The 21193-nt window shown below is 45.7% G+C and overlaps 2 protein-coding genes and 1 long non-coding RNA gene across 4 annotated transcripts in view; 1 reads left to right on the top strand and 2 right to left on the bottom strand.

The window, feature by feature from the left end:
• ARPC1A (actin related protein 2/3 complex subunit 1A) overlaps positions 1-9758 on the bottom strand; it is a 41134-nt gene extending 31376 nt beyond the window's left edge. The window contains exons 1-2 of the mRNA XM_024249556.2: positions 9584-9758; positions 2138-2230 (exon numbers count right to left, since the gene is read on the bottom strand). Coding sequence (XP_024105324.1) covers positions 2138-2201 — 64 coding nt within the window. The 5' untranslated portion in view covers positions 2202-2230; positions 9584-9758. The remainder of the gene's footprint in view (positions 1-2137; positions 2231-9583) is intronic.
• A 2271-nt stretch (positions 9759-12029) lies between these two features.
• On the bottom strand, positions 12030-20858 carry LOC129060582 (uncharacterized). The gene is made up of 5 exons (XR_008527384.1): positions 20747-20858; positions 18029-18170; positions 17590-17671; positions 13681-14050; positions 12030-12461 (listed from the first exon to the last, which is right to left on the bottom strand). It is a non-coding gene; the product is annotated as an uncharacterized LOC129060582 (long non-coding RNA).
• The window catches only part of KPNA7 (karyopherin subunit alpha 7), a 150223-nt gene continuing 145199 nt past the window's right edge, over positions 16170-21193 (top strand). Inside the window, exon 1 of one of the 2 annotated variants that reach the window (XR_008527381.2) lies at positions 16170-16376. The gene's annotated coding sequence lies outside the window, so the exon portion shown is untranslated. The remainder of the gene's footprint in view (positions 16377-21193) is intronic. The other variant, XM_054560197.1, reaches the window with a different exon arrangement.

Here is a 21193-nt window from a genome sequence, read left to right as displayed (position 1 = left end):
TAGTCCCAGCTACTCGGGAGGCTGAGGCAGGAGAATGGCGTGAACCCTGGAGGCGGAGCTTGCAGTGAGCTAAGATTGCGCCACTGCACTCCAGCCTGGGCAACAGAGCGAGAGTGCATCTCAAAAAAAAAAAAAATTAGCCAGGTGTGGTGGCACACACATGTAACCACAGCTTCTTGGGAGGCTCAGACACGATAATCACTTGAACCTGGGAGGCGGAGGTTGCAGTAAGCCAAGATTGCACCACTGCACTCCAGCTTAGACGACAGAGCAAGACTCTGTCTCAATAAATAAATAAATAAATAAATAAACACAGAAAAAAAGAAGAAGAAAAAAAAACGAAAGCTGGATACATACAAAAGGAACCCTACCTTACAGGATACACAAAAATTAACTCAAAATGGACCAAAGTCCTACATAAAAGAACTAAAGCTTTAAGACTCTTAGAAGGAAACACAGGCATAGGCACACATTGTTGTGATCCTGGATTATGCGACGGTTTCTTTGATACAACAGCAGAAGTACAAGCAACAAAAGAAAAATTAGCGAAATTGGACTTTTTCTCCCCAATCCTGCTCTTTTATCTTTATTATTTAATTATTATTATTATTTTTTTTTTTGCGAAAGAGAGTCTTGCCCTGTCACCTAGGCTGGAGTGCAGTGGCACGAACATGGCTCACTGCAGCCATGGACTTCCCGACTCAAGTGATCCTCCCACCTCAGCTTCCCATGTAGCTGGGACCACAGGCACGTGCTACCACGCTCAGCTAATTTTTATTTTTGTAGAGATGAGGTTTCACTGTCTTTCCCAGGCTGATCTCGAACTCCTAGACCCAAGCGATCCTCTCGCCTTGGCCTGCCAAAGTGCTGGAATTACAGCACCGGGCCTGGCAACTTGTTCAAAATTAAAAACTTGTGTATGTCATAGAATACCTTCGAAAAAGTGAAAGGACAACCCACAGAGTGGGAGTAAATATTTGATAAGAGACTTGCAGCCAGAATATATAAAGAACTCTTATGACTCAACAATAAAAAGATAACCCTATTTAAAAATGGGCAAACAGACATGTCTGAACAGACATTTCTCCAGAGACATACAAACAGCCAATAGGCATGTCAAACAATATTCAACATCATTACTCATGGGGGAAATGCAAATCAAAACCGCAATGAGATACTACTTTATACCCATTATGATGTCTGTAATAAAGACAGACAAGGCTGAGCACGGAGGCTCATGCCTGTAATCCCAGCACTTTGGGAGGCCGAGGCGGGCACATCATTTGAGGTCAGGAGTTCCAAATCAGCCTGGCCAACATGGTGAAACACCATCTCTACTAAAAATAAAAAAATTAACCAGGCGTGGTGGCACCTGCCTGTAATCCCAGCTACTCAGGAGGCTGTGGCAGGAAAATCGCTTGAACCCGGGAGGCAGAGGTTGCAGTGATCTGAGATTGTGCCACTGTACTCCAGCCTGGGTGACAAAGTGAGACTCTGTCTCAAAAAATATATATATATATGTGTGTGTGTGTGTGTGTACACACATACACACACACACACACAGTTTTTCTATTTTTTTTTTGTAAAGACAGGGTTTCCCCATGTTGCTCAGGCTGGTCTTGAACTCTTGAGGTCAAGATATTTGCCTGCCTTGGCCTCCAAAAGTGCTGGGATTATAGGCATGAGCCACTGCACCCAGCCTCATCTTGTTATATTATCTGTCACTTTGCTTGCTGAACTGTGCCTACTTCTAAGAGCATTCTCCATCCCTTTCTAGTTTGCTGGAGCTAGAAAACTAGAAACCAAGCTGATTATGAATAACATAGTAAATATTAGTTAATAATGCTCTGAGTAGCTCAGGAGCAAACCACTTGTCTCTGAAACAGCTTATTCTAGGTCCTAGTGCTCTGACTAAATGTGAACTTGGTATGTAACCTCTGCAAAGCCCTTCCTTCACTCTGGGCCTCAGTTTATCTATCTGTAAACCAAAGGACTGACTTAGTTCCCTTCTGAATGTATATAATAGATGTATGTTCTTTGCACATGTGATACTGAGATATGTGAGCCCTAAATGTGTCTAAAGATGAAACGTACCAAAGGTACCAAAACACAAAAGCAAAGTTAATAAAATACTTACGAGTACGATCCCTGTTCCAGGCATGACAGGTGATTGGCTCTAGTAAAAACTGATGCAGTGACATTATTCTTAGTGTTTTCAAAGGAGAGAAAGCTGCAATGAACAACAAAAAGCATTTTGTACAATAGGGAAAAGGCAAGTAACCAATGTTTAAGTTGCCTGAGGATCTTAAGATGTTTGGAAATAAATAAAACATTGTCCTCCCATTAAAAAATAATCTGGCCAGGCACGGTGGCTCACGCTTGTAATCCTAGCACTTTGGGAGGCCAAGGCAGGTGGATCACGAGGTCAGGAGTTCAAGACCAGCCTGGCCAACCTGATGAAACCCAGTTTCTACTAAAAATACAAAAATTAGCTGGGTGTGGTGGCACACGCCTCTAGTTCCAGCTACTTGGGAGGCTGAGGCAGGAGAATTGCTTGCACCCAGGAGGCAGAGGTTGCAGTGAGCCGAGATCACGCCACTGCACTCCAGCCTGGGCGACAGAGCGAGACTCTGTCTCAAAAAAAAAAAAAAAAAAAAGGCCGGGCGTGGTGGTCACACCTGTAATCCCAGCACTTTGGGAGGCCAAGGCAGGCAGGTCACGAGGTCAGGAGATCGAGACCATCCTGGCTAACATGGTGAAACCCCGTCTCTACTAAAAATACAAAAAATTAGCTGGGCGTGGTGGTGGGCGCCTGTAGTCCCAGCCACTCGGGAGGCTGAGACAGAGAATGGCGAACCTGGGAGGTGGAGCTTGCAGTGAGCCAAGATCACACGCCACTGCACTCCAGCCTGGGCGACAGAGCAAGACTCCGTCTTCAAAAAAAAAAAAAAAAATCTATCTCATTGTCGAAACTTAACCATCTGAATAAATCTAGCATTGTAACAACTAATGCGGAATTTATTCTGTTCAGGGTCGTCAATGGACTCTTAAACCGTGGGTACAGGATATTCCTAGTCTCAAATTATCATCCCACAGATTGCTTACTAACTACAAAGAGAAAAAGATGCCTTTACATTGAAGAAATCTGGCAATCACCACGTAATCAAACTCGGTATTCTAAATAGTGGATCAATCTAACTGGATGGGCCTCCTGATGGCAGTCCACATGAAGTACACATCATCACTTATAAATAGTGACTTAACTTACCATCCAAACCAGAACACTTCTGAGAGCAAAAATAAATAATAATTATGCCAACACAACAGGTCACAGGGCTAACCTGTAGAAACCTGGGAATATGGTCAACCTATCAATGAAGTCTTTATGCCAAACATATTTACTCTAAATCCAATCAAGATTCAGATCTAATTTTCAGTTTACAAGAAATAAAGGGTAAAGGAACTAGTCAAGCAACACAAGGAGGAAATAAACAGTTAAAGCCAGGGTGTGTGCCATTGTATAGAAGAACTGGCCTGGACTATTCCAAAAAGGCAATATGGAGGCAGGATGAGAACTGTTCTAGAGAGCTATGAAAACCAAATTTGATAAGTGAAAGTTGATTATAATTTTTTTTTTTTGAGACAGAGTCTCACTCTGTTGCCCAGACTGGAGTACAGTGGCACCATCTCAGCTCACTGCAACCTCCACTTCCTGGGCTCAGGTGATCCTCCTGCCTCAGCCTCCTGAGTAGCTGGGATTACAAGTGTGCACCACCAGGCCCAGCTAATTTTTGTATTTTTAGTAGAGATGGACTTTCATCATGTTGGCCAGGCTGGTCTTGAACTCCTGGCCTCAAGTGATCCGCCCTCCTCAGCCTCCCAAAGTGCTGAGATTACAGGTGTGAGCCACCATGCCTGGCCCATAATCCACATTTTAAAACATGGGCAGAAAAGATGTATTTTGTATAATAGGGAAAATTATAATTTAAACTAGATATTACATATGGAATTATTTTCATTTTCTTAGGTGTGATAATGGTATTGCCATTAGATAGGAGAATGTCCTAGCTCTTAGGAGACAAAGATAATGATGAAGTGTTCAGGGATGAAGTATCATGATGCCTTCTGTAACTTCTTTTCTTTTTTTGGGTGGGGGCAGGGGAGATAGGGTCTTGCTCTCTCACCCAGGTTTGGAGGGCAGTGGTACAATCTATGCTCACTGCAGCCTCCATCTTCTGGCCTCAAGTGATCCTCCCACCTCAGCCTCCTGAGTAGCTGTGGCTACAAGCATGCACCACCAAGCCCAGGTAATTTTTGTAGAGATGGGGTTTCACCATGTTGCCCAGGCTGCTCTGCCTGGGCTCAAGTGATCCACCTGCCTCAGCCTCCCAAAGTGCTGGCATTACAGGCATGAGCCACCATGCCCAGCCACTGTAACTTATTTTCAATAGTTCAGGACAGAAAATATATAGAATGTGAATGTGGCAAAATGCTAACTGGTGAATCCAGGCAAAGAGTATGTAGGCGTTTGTGATAATACTTTTTAAACTTTTAATTGTAACTAAATGAAAAGCAGGAATCTGCAAAACATTAAATGAAAAATTCTCTATTTTATAGGTACCCAAATCTAGATACACTTGAAGAAGCAACCATTACCTGAAATGGGAACATTTTTCAAGAAGCAGCCAGCCTTCCTCTACCCCCAACTTTATCATTTCCAGGAGGCACCCTCACTATAAACTCAAGTTTCAACACACGTAAGTATGTGTCATGTTAACCTTGGGTGGAGGGTGAAATGTGAGATATGAATTCTGATGCAAGCAGGAAATGAATGGAAGGGCCACTAGAAGGTTGTAAAGTGAACAATGAAAGTTCAGCTGACAAAGCAGAAATCAGTCTCAGAAAGCAGAAGCAGCACCTCTGCTAATTGTAAAGGAACCCAGGCCAGGCGTGGTGGCTCAAGCCTGTAATCCCAGCACTTTGGGAAGCCAAGGTGGGCGGATCACCTGAGGTCAGGAGTTCGAGACCAGCCTGGCCAACATGGCGAAACCCTGTCTCTACTAAAAACACAAAAATCAGCCGGGCATGGTGACAGGCACCTGTAATTCCAGTTACTCAGGAGGCTGAGGTACAAGAATCTCTTGAACATGCGAGGCGGAGGTTGCAGTGAGCCAAGATGGTGCTACTGCACTGCAGCCTAGGTGACAGAGTGAGACTCTGTTATCAAAACAAAAACAAACAAACAAACAAAAAAGAGGGGGGACACAAAGGTAAGTGCAACTTTAAATAAAAAACATCTGATACCTTGAACTGGCAGAGAAATGCTAGCATTTCATATTTTATTCTAAGAGTGAAGATTGTTTTTCTAAGAGTGAAGATAGTTTTTTACTTTTTTCTTTTATACAGTCTAGAAAGCAAACTACAACTAACAAAGAAAAAGCTTAGGAATTGGCGATTTAAAAAAATTTTAAATGCACTCAAATGAGAATGTTTAATTTGTTTTTTTTTTAAAGAACTTCCAGATGCTCACTGCATGCTTCTCTCTTTATCTCTGATATCAGATGCTCACTCCAAATTGTTCCATCACAACAGATTTCAGTTACAGCTACTCAAAATAACATGCTGTCATAAAATAACTCCTTAATTAAAAGCGCTTTAGTTCAAAAGCCACATTTGATAAGCTTATTTGTTAACTAAAAATAAAATTGGTCTGCAAATCAGAAATTTGATGTGAATATCTACGTGCCATAAAAGTACATGTTTCATGTCCAGTTGAAAAGTACAGCTGCAGACAAAAGGCTTTCTCATGTTCAACTCAGTGTTTTATAAGCAATGTAGCAAAGACTTCAAAAGAGGTGGCCATTTACACAACAGTGTAATTACTTCTAAAATTGCATTTCTAATTTTGCCGTATCATTCAAGTTCCATATTTGGACATACACTCAAGACCTGTACTTCTTTTATAATCAGGTGGCTATTTTAAGTCTGCAGGCCAAGATAACACTCATGTTTGTCAAATTTAGAATGCACCTAGCAAACACAGCTTGCATTCATGAAACCCAGTGAATGCAGAAGAAATTCCTAATAGCCTGAATTATGTACCAAGAAAGGGTACCTTCTGTCATAGGGTGATAATTATAATTTCTAAACTATGGTTAATGTTTAAGTGAAATTTGAAAAGCTTTGTCTTAATAGAGCTAGAGAGGGAGAAAAGGGGACAAATAAAAATGCCAGGAACTCCTCATCCCTTTTCTTTCTTTTCTTTTTTTTTTTTTTTTTTGAGAAGGAGTCTCGCTCTGTTGCCCAGGCTGGAGTACAGTGGCACGATCTCGGCTCACTGCAAACTCTGACTTCTGTGTTCACGCCATTCTCCTGCCTCAGCCTCCCGAGTAGCTGGGACTACAGGCGCCCGCCACCAGGCCCGGCTAATTTTTTTGTTATTTTTAGTAGAGATGGGGTTTCACCGTGTTAGCCAGGATGGTCTCGATATCCTGACCTCGTGATCCGCCTGCCTCGGCCTCCCAAAGTGCTGGGATTACAGGTGTGAGCCACCGCGCCCTGCCCCTTATCCCTTTTCTTTTTCTCTCTCCCTCCCCCCTCATCCCTTTTCTCTCTCTCTGAGTTTTTTTCTCAGACAAGGTTTTGCTCTGTCACCCAGGCTGGACTGCAGTGGTGTGATCTCAGTTCACTGCAACCTCGGCTTCCCAGGGTCAAGCCATCCTCCCACTTTAGCCTCCTGAGTAGCTGGGACCACAGGCATGCATCACTATGCCCTGCTAATTTTTTAATTTTTTGTAAAGACAGGGGTCTCCCTATGTTGCCCAGGCTGGTCTCAAACTCCTAGGCTCAAGTGATCTGCCCACTTCAGCCTCCTAAAGTGTTAAGATTACAAGCATGAGCCACCGTGCCCGGCCCCCACCCCTTTTCTTTATCTATCACTGAGTACAGAGTCATTCTGATGTACAGCTAGCCATGGGCTCTGAAGCCGAGGCTGGGTTTGAACCCTGGCTTTTGACACCGACTAGCTATGAAACCCTGGGCAAGTCACTTGATATCTCTAAATCTCATTTCTTTCTTCTGTAAAGTGGATATACCACTGACATCACAAGGAGAATTAAGAGACATGTGAAAGCAAGTAGTACAGAGCCTAGCCTGAAATACATGCCAGTAGGTTCCCTTTCTTCTTTTGACCCAAGAGCTTTTTTTTTTTTTAGATGTAGTTTTGCTCTTGTTGCCTAGGCTGGAGTGAAATGGTGCGATCTCAGCTCACCGCAACCTCCGTCTCCCGGGTTCAAGCGATTCTCCAGCCTCAGCCTCCCAAGTAGCTGGGATTACAGGCACATGCCACCATGCCTGGCTAATTTTGTATTTTTAGTAGAGACGGGGTTTCTCCATGTCGGTCAGGCTGGTCTCAAACTGCTGACCTTGGTGATCCACCCGCCTCAGCCTCTCAAAGTGTTGGGATTGCAGGCATGAGCCACTGCGCCTGGCCAACCCAAGGCTTTTAAACCAACCATAGAACCCACCAGTTAGTTTCCTCTGAGCTTGGAAACGTTGACATATGCTATAAATTCTTGGCCCTACTCCTTTGGAGCTTGAAAGTATTCACACAAGTGGGCATTTCTGTCCCCTGTTTAGGGTGTTTCCAAGACCGTGATTCACCTAGTTCCTAATCACTCTCATTAGCCAATCTAGCAACATCAAGTACTCCAACAAGGTCACCACACCCTCCTCAACATTCAGACAGGCTCCAGTCCAGGCACCAGCCTCACCAGCAGACCATTTTAAACTTCTTTATATAGGATTTGTTTCAGCATTGGATGAGACAACTAGATCAAAGTATCGCCACTCCGCGTCCAAAATAGGAGTTTTCCAAAATGGTCCCTTCCTTTAACTGTGATTAACAGATGAACTCCAGAAGATCTCTGAATACTTTGTGGGAGAAAATAGCCATATAAGCTGGGTGTGGTGTCTCACACCCAAAATCCCAGCACTTTGGGAGGTCGAGGGGGGAGGATAGCTTGAGCTTAGGAGCTCCAGACCAGCTTGGGCCACATATGGAGACCCTGTCTTTACAAAAATACAAAAAAAAAAAAAAAAAAAAAAATTAGCCGGGCGCAGTGGCTCATGCCTGTAGTCCCAGCTACTCGGGAGGCTGAGGCAGGAGAATCGCTTGAACCCAGGAGGTGGAGGTTGCAGTGAGCCGAGATCACACCACTGCACTCCAGCCTGGGTGACAGAGTGAGACTCTATCTCCAAAAATAAATAAATAAAAATAAATGAAAATTAGCCCAGTGTGGTGGCACATGCCTGCAGTCCCAGCTACTCAGGAGGCTGAGGTGGGAGGATCTTTTAAGCCCAGGAGGTTGAAGCTGCAGGAAAAAAAAAAAAAAAGGAAGACAACAGGCACAGTTACCCACTCCCTAACAGGACAAAAACACCTTCCTGACTGATGCCCCTCCTTTGTTTTCAGATACCTGAAAACCCAGGCCCTATGTGAAACCAAAAAACTAGATAAAATTGAGGAGAGAGGGCAGAACTAAGATAATCTCGGCAATTTAAGCTATGAGTTGACATAGACAGAAGGTTCCACAGCTGCAGGAGAACAGATGGCTTTATAATCAAAGATTCTAAGCTATAACTGATTTAAGTGCCTATCATGTTCCCAGGAGTGTTGTAAATACCGGGATGGGGCCAGAAACATAAATAAGGCTGACACCATTCTGGTCTTCAAGTCTGGAGGGTTGGTGTTTGGGGAGAGTGGAGGAGGCAGAAAAGGAAAGGAAGACGGATATGCATAGAATGCCCAGAAGCAGTAATAATAGCTAATATTTATTGATCACCTACTCTGGGCCAGGAACTATTCTAAGCAATTTATGCAAATAAGCTCACTTGATTCTTAGCAAAACGGTAAGAATCTTTTTATTGCGGATGAGGAAACAGGTGCAGAGAAGCATCTTCCCAGGATCACCCAACAAAGTGGTGGTGCCAGGACTGGCATAAAAGATTCCACTAAATGAATAAGAGCGCCGAGAAGGGTGCAATTTTGACTTGGGGGAAGGCGGTACTCATGCAGGGAAATCTTAAAGAACTCGGGAGAAGGTTCTTCTCGAGATCGGGAAGGTTCCCCAATAACCGAAGGATTGAGGGCTGCCCTAGAGAGCAGGCAAACATCCTATGGGCGCCTACTGTATGCAGGGATCGACTCTAGACGCTAAAGAGATGAATAGTCCCGCGGGTCGCTCGATTACGGGAGATCCTCCTACTTGACACAATTTTAGAGACGGTGACAAATGACCCCAAGCAGAGGTGCAAGTAGGACCCTGGGGGCGCAGAAGGGGCCGTTAATTCGGGCATCGGAGGCGGGCATCATCGGACATCCTGAGAGAAGCTCCACGGGATCCACGGAGAAAGGGGATCCCCGCCCCCTCAGGAGGCCCCGGCAGAGAGACCCGGCCGCGCCTCAGCCTCGGGGCCCCGCGGCCTAAGCCCCCGTCTCACTGCCCCCGCGGGTCCAAGTCCGGCGCCAGGCCTGGACAAAAGAGGCCGACAGGGTGAGACGCTCGCCCCTGCTGGCAGTTACCTGGGATCGGGGGAGTCCGGACGGGCTCGGAGCGGAGGATTCGCGGACTCTGGGCAGTCGACGCGAACAGGCTCCGGCGGGCGCGGGCGGAGGACGGAAGCCCAGAGGGAGCGGCTGACAGATCCCGGAAGTGGACACGGCGCCTGCGCGTTGCGGCCTCGCGGGCGGTCCGCGCATGCGCACAGGTCGGGCGCGCAGTCTGGGGCTAGGCAGGCTGTAGTGGAGGAGGTACGCGGTCCGATCGGCGTGGTACTGTCGGCGGCCTTTCAGAGGAGATGCTTCCCCACGGAACGCCTGGCAAGTGCTGGCGAAGGGGCATGGGCGTCCCACTCCGTTCCTTAACCAATTTCCTCACAATCGCGAGCCGAAGTGTGGCGCTTTGGCAGTTTCGCAAGTTCTTTTGTCAGGAGATGAGTGACTGAGGATTGGGGGTCTTTGGAGCTCTTGGACCTGACGAACGGTTAAGTTTTTCTCCCTTCAGAGAGCCAAGGTCAGAGCCAGTCTACCTCAGCGCTGCTCCCTGCAGGGAGCCTCCGCCCCCGCCGTGCTCCCTCTGTGGAAAGCCCCTGAAGCCCCCCAGGAACATTTCTCGACCCTTCCTGGGGCAGAATCACTTGTTCCCTGCTCCCAAGATGGCGCCGCAGGGAAGAAAGGATTGGGGGAACTTGGCAAGGCCCCCAATTCACAGAGGACAGAGCCTGCCCCGCAGATGCAGCTTCCAAGAAATGCCCTGATCCCCACTTGCAACCAGGCTGCTGCCCTTGAACCCGTAGAAATTCTGGAGCGGCCCCAGCCCCCACAGATGGGTCTAATCGAGAGCTTTTCTTTTTTCTTTCTCTTTTTTTTTTTTTAGACAGATTCTCGACCTGTAACCCAGGCTGGAGTGCAGTGGCGCGATCATAGCTCACTGCAGTCTGGAACTCCTGGGCTCAAGCGATCCTCCCGCCTCAGCCCCCCGTGTAGCTGGGACTACAAGTGCACACCACCATGCCTGGCTAATTTTTATTTTTTGGTAGAGACAGGGTCTTGCTGTGTTGCTCAGGCTGGTCTTGAACTCCTGGGCTCAAGCGAGCGTCCCTTTTTGGCCTCTCAAAGCCCTCAGATTACAGGTGTGAGCCACTGTGCCTGGCTAATTTTTATATTTTTTGTAAAGATGAGGTTTTCCTATGTTGTCCAGGCTGGTCTTGAACCCCTGGGCTCAAGCAGTCCTCCAGCCTCTGCTTCCCAAAGCGCCGTGAGCTCCCCTGCCGCCCCGCGCCGTGCCAGGCCAACCAAGGGCTTGTCTCCTTCCCTTTGGTATTGTAAGGTGAGGTTTACGTAGGTGTACTTGTCAAACTCTCAATTTCAGACCCGCTATGTTCTTTTTGAGACGGAGTCTTACTCTGTCGCCCAAGCTGGAGTGCAGTGGCGCGATCTCGGCTCACTGTAACCTGCGCCTCCCGGGTTCAAGCGATTCTCCTGCCTCAGCCTCCCGAGTAGCTAGGACTACAGCTGCGCACCACCATGTCCAGCTAATTTTTGTATTTTTAGTACAGACGGGGTTTCGCAATGTTGGTGACGCTGGTGTCTAACTCCTGACTTCAGGTGATTCCGCCTGCCTCAGCCTCCCAAAGTGCTAGGGTTACAGGCGTGAGCCACCGTGCCCTGCCAGACCCGCTATGTTCTTTGGAGTTAGGGCAGAGGTCCCCAACCCCTTGGCTGCTGACGGGTATTGGTCTGTTGCCTGTTAGGAACCCATTGACACATGAGATGAGCAGGGCGAGCCAACGAAGTGCCATCTGTATTTACAGCCGCTCCCCATCTCTGGCATTACGGCCTGAGCTCTGCCTCCTGTCGAATCAGTGGGGGCATTAGATTCTCATAGGAAAGTGAACCCTATTGTGAACTGCATATGCGAGGGATCTAGGTTGCATGCTCATTATGAGACTCTAATGCCTGATGATCTAAAACCACCCCACCCCTCTCCCCCGGCCCCTGCCCCCTTGTCCGTGGAAAAATTGTCTTCCATGAAACTGGTCACTGGTGCCAAAAAGATCGGGGACCACTGAGTTAGTGAATCCAGCTGTTCATGGAGCACCGCTTCACTGAAAGTCTGATTTTAACTCTGACCCGTGGTTACAAAGTCTTTGGTCATAGGGTAATCGAGCAGATAGTGCAGAAAGATCATTGTAAATTCATTACCCCCTCCAAGAGACAGCTTGGGAAAGGGAGGACAGCAGGTGTGGAAAGCAGGGATTCCTTGTGTGTCTGCAAGTTACATGAACCAATTCCCAAGTATGTAGAGGAGTTTATGAAGATCCCACCTCTTTACAAGGAACACTTACTGCTTTGATGGAATTTATAATCTGGGTAGATGAGAGTAACACATGCAAATTAATACCAGACTTTATGATAAGTGACAAGAAATGTTAGCCCCAGAAAAAAATAACAGACATTTACTATTATTAATCTCTGGTTCTGATTTGAAACAGTATTTTGCAGTTTAGCCTAACCAAAGCTTACCATTTGATGCATTTCACTTTTTTTTTTTTTTTTTTTTGAGATGGAGTCTCACTCTGTCACCTAGGCTGGAGTGCAATAGTGCGATCTTGGCTCACTGCAACCTCTGCCTCCCCGGTTCAAGCGATTCTCCTGCCTCAGGCTCCTGAGTAGCTGGGATTACAGGTGCATGCCACCATGCCCAGCTGATTTTTGTATTTTTAGTAGAGACAGGGTTTCGCCATGTTGGTCAGGCTCGTCTCGAACTCCTGACCTCATGATCCTCCCGCCTCGGCCTCCCAAAGTGCTGGGATTACAGGTGTGAGCCACCAAACCCGGCCCACTTCATGTTTTATGAGTCATTCCAGATGGTAGAATCTTAGCTCTAAGCAGGGCTCTTCTGTAATTGAAGAAAAAGAAAAATTTTCACACTTGAGGATTTTTTTTGTTTTGTTTTGTTTTGTTTTGAGACGGTGTCTGGCTCTGTCACCCAGGCTGTAGTGCAGTGGCGTGATCTCAGCTCACTGCAACCTCCACCTCCCTGGTTCAACCGGTTCTCATGCCTCAGCCTCCTAAGTAGCTGGGATTACAGGCGCACGCCACTACACCTAGCTAATTATTGTATTTTTAGTAAAGATGGGATTTTGCCATGTTGGCCAGGCTGGTTTTGAACTCTTGGCCTCAACTGATCCACACACCTTGGTCTTCTAAAGTGCTGGGATTACAGGCATGAGCCACCACGCCTGGCCTGAAACCTGAGGGTTTTGATACAAGGCAGGGAGGGTTGGGGGGCTGGCCACCTGCTCTGGCCTTACTGGTTATACCATCGTGCCCTGCTGTAAAAGCCAACCATCAGGGTTCTAAGGAGGGTGAGTTACTTTTAGTGTTTGTTTTTAAGGCACGTGTGATGTAGTAGCCAAAATGCAGACTCAGCCTTTTAAAAAATTAGTATCATGGGTGAGGGGCAGCTGTCTGGGCTGGTGGCATGCGGGTAAAAGGATTTACCAAGACAGTTGTAGATAAAGGCAGATTTGTTAGAGAAAGTAGGAAGATACGAGAAGGCAACAGGCAGAATCAGCAGAAGAGCAGCCGACTGCAAAGAAAGGCTTGCTGGGGATTTTATGGAATAGTGTTTATGCTGTAATCGTTGGGTGCAGGAAGATTGTGAGTTATTTGTGCAGGAGGGCTATGTGTCTGGACCATGAAGAATGGCAGACTTGTAGTTTACCTGCTTCTTTTTGCTTTCCCCTGCTCCCACCATCCTGACTCCTTTTCCCTAGTTAGACTTAACAATTAGTGCCAGGGAAGGTGGTACTTAGAAGTGGGCAATGGAAGGGAGGGAGAGGTTGGACACTACCGTGGGCTGATTTTGTTTGCTTTGCCGATTGGATTGGAATTGGAATTGAGTTGAATTAGAATTTGGTCAAGATTCAAGTCATCAAATATTTAACAAATACTCACCAAGTGCCAACTACTGTGTTAATAAGAGTAGAGTAAGATCCTTTTGTTCTCAAATAACTTAGAGATTAGGATATGACCAGTCCAGAAATTATTTTATCTTGTTTTATAGACCAGGGATGCTGTTAAAATAATTTTAAATACAAGGAAATGCACAATACCTTGAACCTGGAAGGTCCTGGTTAACATTCGTTGAATCAAAGTGCGAATGAACGAAAGAAAACAATTTGGATGTCAAAGGACACAGAGGTTACTGCTAGTTGAGAATGGAAGGTGGGGCTTATATAGACACATCAGGAACATAATCCATCATAGTTTAGGAAGGTTACATGTTTGTAAAGGCATAAGGATTTCCTTCTCAGAAGAGCTTGATTTAATAACTGGAATGTGGAGTTGGAGAGTAAGAAGATTGTTTCTTGCTTGTTGTGCCAACAGCTGAAATGGTGAACAGTTACTGCAGATCTTCCAATAATGCCTGCCATCTAGTCACCAAAAAAACTGTTGGAAATACTGAATCAATGCCAGTAAAAGCTATAAACAAACAAAAGGACAAAACTATTAATGCATTTTCTGTGTTATTAGTTAACAATAATCCTTATGCTTTAGATATTGTCCTAATTGCTGGGTATGGTCCCAGTGAGGAAAACTTCCTATGGAAAGGATTTTGTACAGTTCAATACAGGTGAACTGAAAAATGCATGTGGATTTTTCCACTGCTCACTCAGTTCATTTCCATAGGACAGAGATGGGACCAGTCACGGGATGTTTAGGGGCACAGGGTAGTCCCAGGTGGTGTGTATAAATAGCATATTATCACAAATACCATACTTGTAAGACAAGCACACAAGCATACTTGGGAATTCCCTGTATTACTTACCTAATTTGATAAATGAAATCTGTAACCCATGAACCTGTAAATCTCCTCAAGGCCAGAGCCACTTAGACATTTTGTTACCAACACATTTTTCCATGTTATGCAAGCTTAGATTATTTTAATAAAATCATTCTGGAGCCATCCAGCACCCTCATCCACCAGTCATTTCATTAGCATAGAGAGAGACACTTATCACTCCAGAGATTGCAAAGGTCTTAAAAGCTCCTGTGTGAGGAACTGGGAGCTAACACCAAATATTATAATAAAAGATGTTTCAGTTACTGATGGACAAGTACAAGGTGTGTGGGAAGGGGCACAGAGCTTCCATGTCCTCTCTGGGCACACCACCCTCCCCGCACCACCACGTGTTCTATAACCCAGATGCTCTTCAAACCCCATCATTTAAGGTTTTTATGGATGTTCTATAACGTAGGCATGATTGATTAAATCACTGGCCATTGGTAATTGAAATAAATCTCCAGCTCCTCTCATCCCTGGGGGTGGAGGGGTGGGACTGGAAATTCCTACCCTCTAATCACAGGGTTGGTTCCTCTGGCAATTAGTTTCATTCTGGAGCCATCTAGCACCCTCATCCACCAGTCATCTCATTAGCATACAGAAAGACACTTACCACTCCAGAGATTCCAAGGGGCTTAAAAGCTCCTATGTGAGGAACTGGGAGCTAAGACCAAATATTATAACAAAAGACGTTAGGCTGGGCACGGTGATTCACAGCCTGTAATCCAGGCACTTTGGGAGGCTGAGGTGGGTGGATCACCTGAGGTCAGGGATTCGAGACTAGCCTGGCTGACACGGCAAAACCCTGTCTCTACTAAAAATACAAAGATTAGCCTGGCGTGGTGGCAGGCGCCTGTAATCCCAGCTACTGGGGAAGCTGAGGCAGGAGAATCGCTTGAACTGGAGAGGCAGAGGTTGCAGTGAGCTGAGATCGCCCCACTGCACTCCAGCCTGGGGGACACAATGAGACTGTCTCAAAAAAAAAAAAAAAAGATGTTCCTCTCACCCCTGTGATACAGGATAGTATAACAATTTTAAAAGCTCTGTGTTAGAAACCAAATATATATTTCTTTTTTTGTTTTTTGAGATGGAGTCTCGCTCTGTCGCCCAGGCTGGAGTGCAGTGGCATGATCTCGGCTCACTGCAACCCCCGCCTCCCAGGTTCAAGCTATTCTCCTGCCTTAGCCTCCTGAGTAGCTGGGACTATAGGCGTGTGCCATCACGCCCAGCTAATTTTTTGTATTTTTAGTAGAGATGGGATTTCTCCATGTCGGCCAGGATGGTCTCAAACGCCTGACCTCAACTGTTCCACCTTGGCCTCCCAAAGTGCTGGGATTACAGGTGTGAGCCACTGTGCCTGGCCTATATTTCTTATTATGTCACACTTGGATCATTTTATGTGTCAACTTGACTAGGCCACAGGGTGCCCAGATATTTGGTCAAACAGGATTCTGGGTGCTTCTGTGAGGATACTTTTGGGTGAGGTTGACTTTTAAATCAGTAGATTGAATAAAGCAGACTGGCCTCCCTAATGTGGGTGGGCCTCATCCAATCAGTTGAAGGCTTGAATAGAACAAAAGGCTGACCCTCTCCTGAGTAACAGAATACTCTCCTTCCTGATGGCTTTTTTTTTTTTCTCTCAATCCTGGAGCCAATCCAAGGCCAATTGTTGCACTTATTTCGTGTTTCTTTAGTCTGATCCGGAACAGATCTTCACCTCAGTGTTTCTTTTTTTTTTCTTTTTTTTTTTTTTTTAGAGATGGGGTCTTGCTGTGTTGCCCAGGGTAGAGTGCAGTGGCTATTCACAGCTGTGATCATAGCTACTATAGCCTCAAACCCTGGGTTCAAGTGAGTTCTTTGAACTAGAACATTGGCCTTTTCTGGTTCTGCAGAAGCTTCCAGCCTTCAGATTTGAACTGGGACACTGGCTCTGCAGATTTTGCACTTCCCAGCCTTCATAATTGCGTGAGTCAATTTTCCATCTCTTTATATCTCTATATAATATCTCCTATTTGTTCTGTTTCTCTGGAGAATCCTGACTAGTATAACAGGTATTTCCCTAGACTCCCCATCCTTGGAGGGCCCCAGACCCCTGAAAGGCTGTCAAAAGTACTGCTTAGGGCTGGACGCGGTGGCTCACACCTGTAATCCCAGCACTTTGGGAGGTCGAGGTGGGCGGATCACCTGAGGTCAGGAGTTCAAGACCAGCCTGGCCAACATGGTGAAACCCTGTATCTACTGAAAATACAAAAATTAGCTGGGCATGGTGGTGCACACCTGTAATTCCAGCTATTCCAGAGGCTGAGGCAGGAGAATCTCTTGAACCTGGGAAGTGGAGGTTGCAGTGAGCCGAGATGGCACCATTGCACTCCAGCCTGGGCGACAGAGCAAGACTCCTTCTCAGAAAAAAAAAAAAAAAAAAGTACTGCTTAGGCTCTCAGCCACCTGTTCTGGAATCACCAAGTAGCCCTTGGGGTAAAACAGTCCTACTGATGGGCTCACTCTCTTACGTACTCTGTTCTCCTGGACATTGACTTGGTAGGTATTTACTACCTCATCAGTGCTCTCTTATCTTTGAGTAGATATTTTGTATATTTTGCCCACTTTTCTAATTATCACTAATGGGAAGGTTGTCTGTTGCCCCAGTGCTCCATTATCAGAATCACTCGGCAAGTAGCCATTAAAAAAAAAAAAAATCCCATTTGTCCATTTCAGTTTGCTAAATCTTATTGCATTTAATTATCTATCTTTAACTCACTATTATGTTGTTGTTTGCTTTACTGTACATGTTAGTTGCAGATTGGGGAGAATATCTAATTCTCATTCAATAGAGTGCATATCATTGTGTACTATTGCAAACGTAATCACCATGGACTTCATTAAGTGTTAAATAATTAGATAATTCATGTTTAAATGTTTATATTATGCAGAAATGTTTGGAGGATTGTTTTATAGATGTTTGAGAGGGTTTTAGTGATATTTGGAGAAACTGGAGTTTCTGCACAGGCTGGGAATACATTCCTATTTTCTCATTTAAAATAACTTCATGTAGGCTTATTTGATCTGAGAATTGTTTTCAGGAATGAATTAACCTGGGAGGATCGTAGTTCTAATTGTAGCATATAGCGTACCTCTGTTTTGCATGCTTATATCACAAATGTATTTGTAGGCTTCTTACCATATCACGCTCCCAAGGAAGATGTTGACAAAAGCCTCATAATCCCCCGCCTGGAGAGAAGTTAACCAATAGAAGAGTGTCTCTAGGAGGAGATTTAAAGCGGTAGAAAATCACAAGTCTAATGGTTATTTTTATAGGAACCCTGAATGAAATAGCTGGTTTGCTCATGAGCGTAACCATTCTTGCTTGATTCTTACTTCTGCACCCAGACCTTAAGTGCAAGTGAGCCCAAGAATATTGGCACATCCACACCTGCCCTCTAGGTGGTCTCACAAGCTCTTGGCTTCAGCCACCACCCATAGACTGCCAACCTGCAGATCTCGGTTTGTTCCTGACCCCTGTTAGTTCATACTGCTCCTGAGACTCTCCACCTGGTGTCTCATCACCTCCCACCTCAGTTCAACTGATGTCAAACCTGATGTTTCCCTCTGCTCCCCACCTCAGATTCTGCTCTCCTCTACCTCTCAGACCGAGGTATCATCATCCACCGCAGATTGATCAATGGCCCCCAGGAAGTTAGTTACCAAGTCATAGCACCTCCACCTCCTATGTATTTCTTTTTTCCTTAAAAACTTTCAAACCTACAGAAAAGTTGCAAAATATGTGAGAATAATGAATATCAATATACCTGTTTCCTTAAATTTACCACTTGTGAACATTTTGTCACATTTGCTTTCTTTCTCTTTCATATATATATATATTTTTATATATGTATTTGTGTAATAGTGATATTATTATTTGTTGAGTCATTTTGTAAGTCACAGACATCATGAGACTCTTCACTCATACTTCAGTATGTATCTCTGGAGAACATGGAACTTCTCTTTTACAACTGTAATACAATTAAATTTAGGACATTTAACATTAATTCAATGTTATTTACTATAATAATAAATATGTTAATTACAAATCTTAATATAACAAATTAATATGTTAGTTATAAGTTTATATTCAAATTTCACTTGTGCCAATAATGCTTTTTTTTACTTTAAAAAAAAATTTTTTTTTCATTTTTCGGACAGTCTTGCCCTGTCGCCCAGGCTGGAGTGCAGTGGTGCGATCTCAGCTCACTGCAACCTCTGCCTCCAGGGTTCAAGCGATTCTCGTGCCTCAACCACCTGAGTAACTGGGATTACAGTTGTGGGCCACTATGCCCGGCTAATTTTTGTATTTTTAATAGAGACAGAGCTTCACCATGTTGCTCAAGCTGGTCGCAAACTCCTGGACTCAAGTGATCTGCCTGCATCAGGCACCCAAAGTGCTGGGATCACAGGTGTGAGCCACTGTGCCTGGTCAATAATGTCCTTTCTAGCTTTTTTTTTTTTTTCCTCAATCCTGGAGCCAATCTGAGATCAATTGTTGCACTTAGTTCTTAGGTTTCTTTAGTCTAATCTGGAACAGTTCTTCACCTCAGTCTGTTTTTTTTTTTTTGAGATGGGGTCTTGCTGTGTTGCTCAGGGTAGAGTGCAGTGGCTATTCACAGGTGCGATCATAGCTACCACAGCCTCGAACTCCTGGGCCCAAGTGACCCTGCCTCAGCCTCCCAAGTATCCCAAGTAGCTGGGACTAGAGACAAGGTCCTCAGCCTTTTTTTTTGTTTTTGGCTTTTGTGAAATTGGGAGTCATTTTTTTTTTTTTTTTGAAACGAAGTCTTGCTCTGTCACCCAGGCTGGAGTGCAGTGGTGCAATCTTGGCTCACTACAACCTCCGCCTCCTGGGTTCAAGCGATTCATGCCTTCTGAGTAGCTAGGATTATAGGCGTGTGCCACCACACCCGGCTAATTTTTGTATTCTTAATAGAGACGGGAGTTTCACCATGTTGGTCAGGCTGGTCTTGAACTCCTGACCTCGTGATCTGCCCACCTCAGCTTTCCAAAGTGGTGGGATTACAGGCATGAGCCACTGCACCTGGGGAGTTGGAGTTGGGAGTCTTAAACAGCCCACACCAGTTGTTTTCTAGAATGTTGGAGTTGGGAGTCTTAAACAGCCCACACCAGTTATTTTCTAGAATGTTCCTTGATGGAAGTAGACACCTTAATCAAGTGATCAAAGTTGACATCACGAACAGAGTTTAGGTTGACATCATGTGTCTTCCAGTGTGATGTAGTAGGTGAGATACAACTTCACCTACATTATATACAGGACCTGAATCGGATCATGAGGAAACCTTCAGACACATCTCTTTCACCCTTAGAATAAAGTCTGCACTCCATAACAAGTCACAGAGGTCTCTGTGATCTATCACCTTTGTCTCTGACCACATCGTCTATGTGGTAGACACTGGCTGCCTACACACCTTTCCCTACTTGGCTTCCCTACTTTTGTTCTGGTGGCTCTCAGGGAAGCTAGGCCCTCCCCAAGTCCAGGGAATGAACCACCATTGGTCCACGTCTAATGCAGCAAGCCCATTCCCACTTGCCGCTAATTGGTTTTGGGATAGCCGTGTGCCATCAATTTCTGCCAATCAACACTCACAAGTTCATTTCATGGGGAGCTGCTGGAAAAAAATGTACTCCTTGATAAAAGGATGGCAAGTTCAGGCCAGGCACGGTGGCTCACGCCTGTAATCCCAGCACTTTGGGAGGCCGAGGCAGGCGGATCACAAGGTCAGGAGATCGAGACCATCCTGGCTAACACGGTGAAACCCCATCTCTACTAAAAATACAAAACAATTAGCCGGGTGTGGTGGCGGGCACCTGTAGTCCCAGCTACTCGGGGGTGGGGGCTGAGGCAGGAGAATGGCGTGAACCCGGGAGGTGGAGCTTGCAGTGAGCCGAGATCGTGCCACTGCACTCCAGCCTGGGCACAGAGCGAGACTCCGTCTCAAAAAAAAAAAAAAAAAAAAAGAGATGGTAAGTTCTCGGCTCACTGTAAGCTCCGCCTCCTCGATTCATGCCATTCTCCTGCCTCAGCCTCCTGAGTAGTTGGGACTACAGACACCCGCCACCACGCCTGGCTAGTTTTTTGTATTTTTATTAGTGACGGGGGTTTCACCGCATTAGCCAGGATGGTCTCGATCTCCTGACCTCGTGATCTGCCCGCCTCGGCCTCCCAAAGTGCTGGGATTACAGGCGTGAACCACAGCGCCCGGCCATTATCTTTTTACTGGCTTAAACATGGCAGGGGAAGATATGATGCCTAATGCTGTGGCAATCACCTTGACAGGCCCAAGGATGCTGCAGGATGGAAAGGTGGAGACCTGGCGCTTTCACACCGCACTCATTCTGAAACCATCTGCCGGGGCAGGGTGGGGTGTGTGTGTGTGTGAGATTGTTGAATGTCTCTGCCATGTATGCCATTGTTGGCTCAGTGTGCTGCCGCCTGCAGCCAAGCACACTCATAGCTGATACACCCTACCTACCTCCTCCTGCTCTCCCACTCTTCCTTCCCACAAGCCCTCTCTCCCCTGGATGCCTAACTCCTACTCACCCTTAAGCTTCAGCAGAGACATGACTTCTTCCAGACACATTCCTTTATCCTCCAAGACTGGGCCAAGTGCCTCTCCTGTAGCACCCTGTACCTACTCCTACGGGAGCCTTTCTGATCACCAGACCTAATTCCCATAATGCATTTCTCCCTTCAGTCTGGTTACTTTATTGCTGCC

This window comes from Pongo abelii, chromosome 6 (genome assembly GCF_028885655.2).
Source record: "Pongo abelii isolate AG06213 chromosome 6, NHGRI_mPonAbe1-v2.0_pri, whole genome shotgun sequence".
Classification (NCBI taxonomy): domain Eukaryota; kingdom Metazoa; phylum Chordata; class Mammalia; order Primates; family Hominidae; genus Pongo; species Pongo abelii.
The sequence above is the reverse complement of the archived record's forward strand: the minus strand, read 5'-3'. Positions and strand labels throughout refer to the sequence as shown.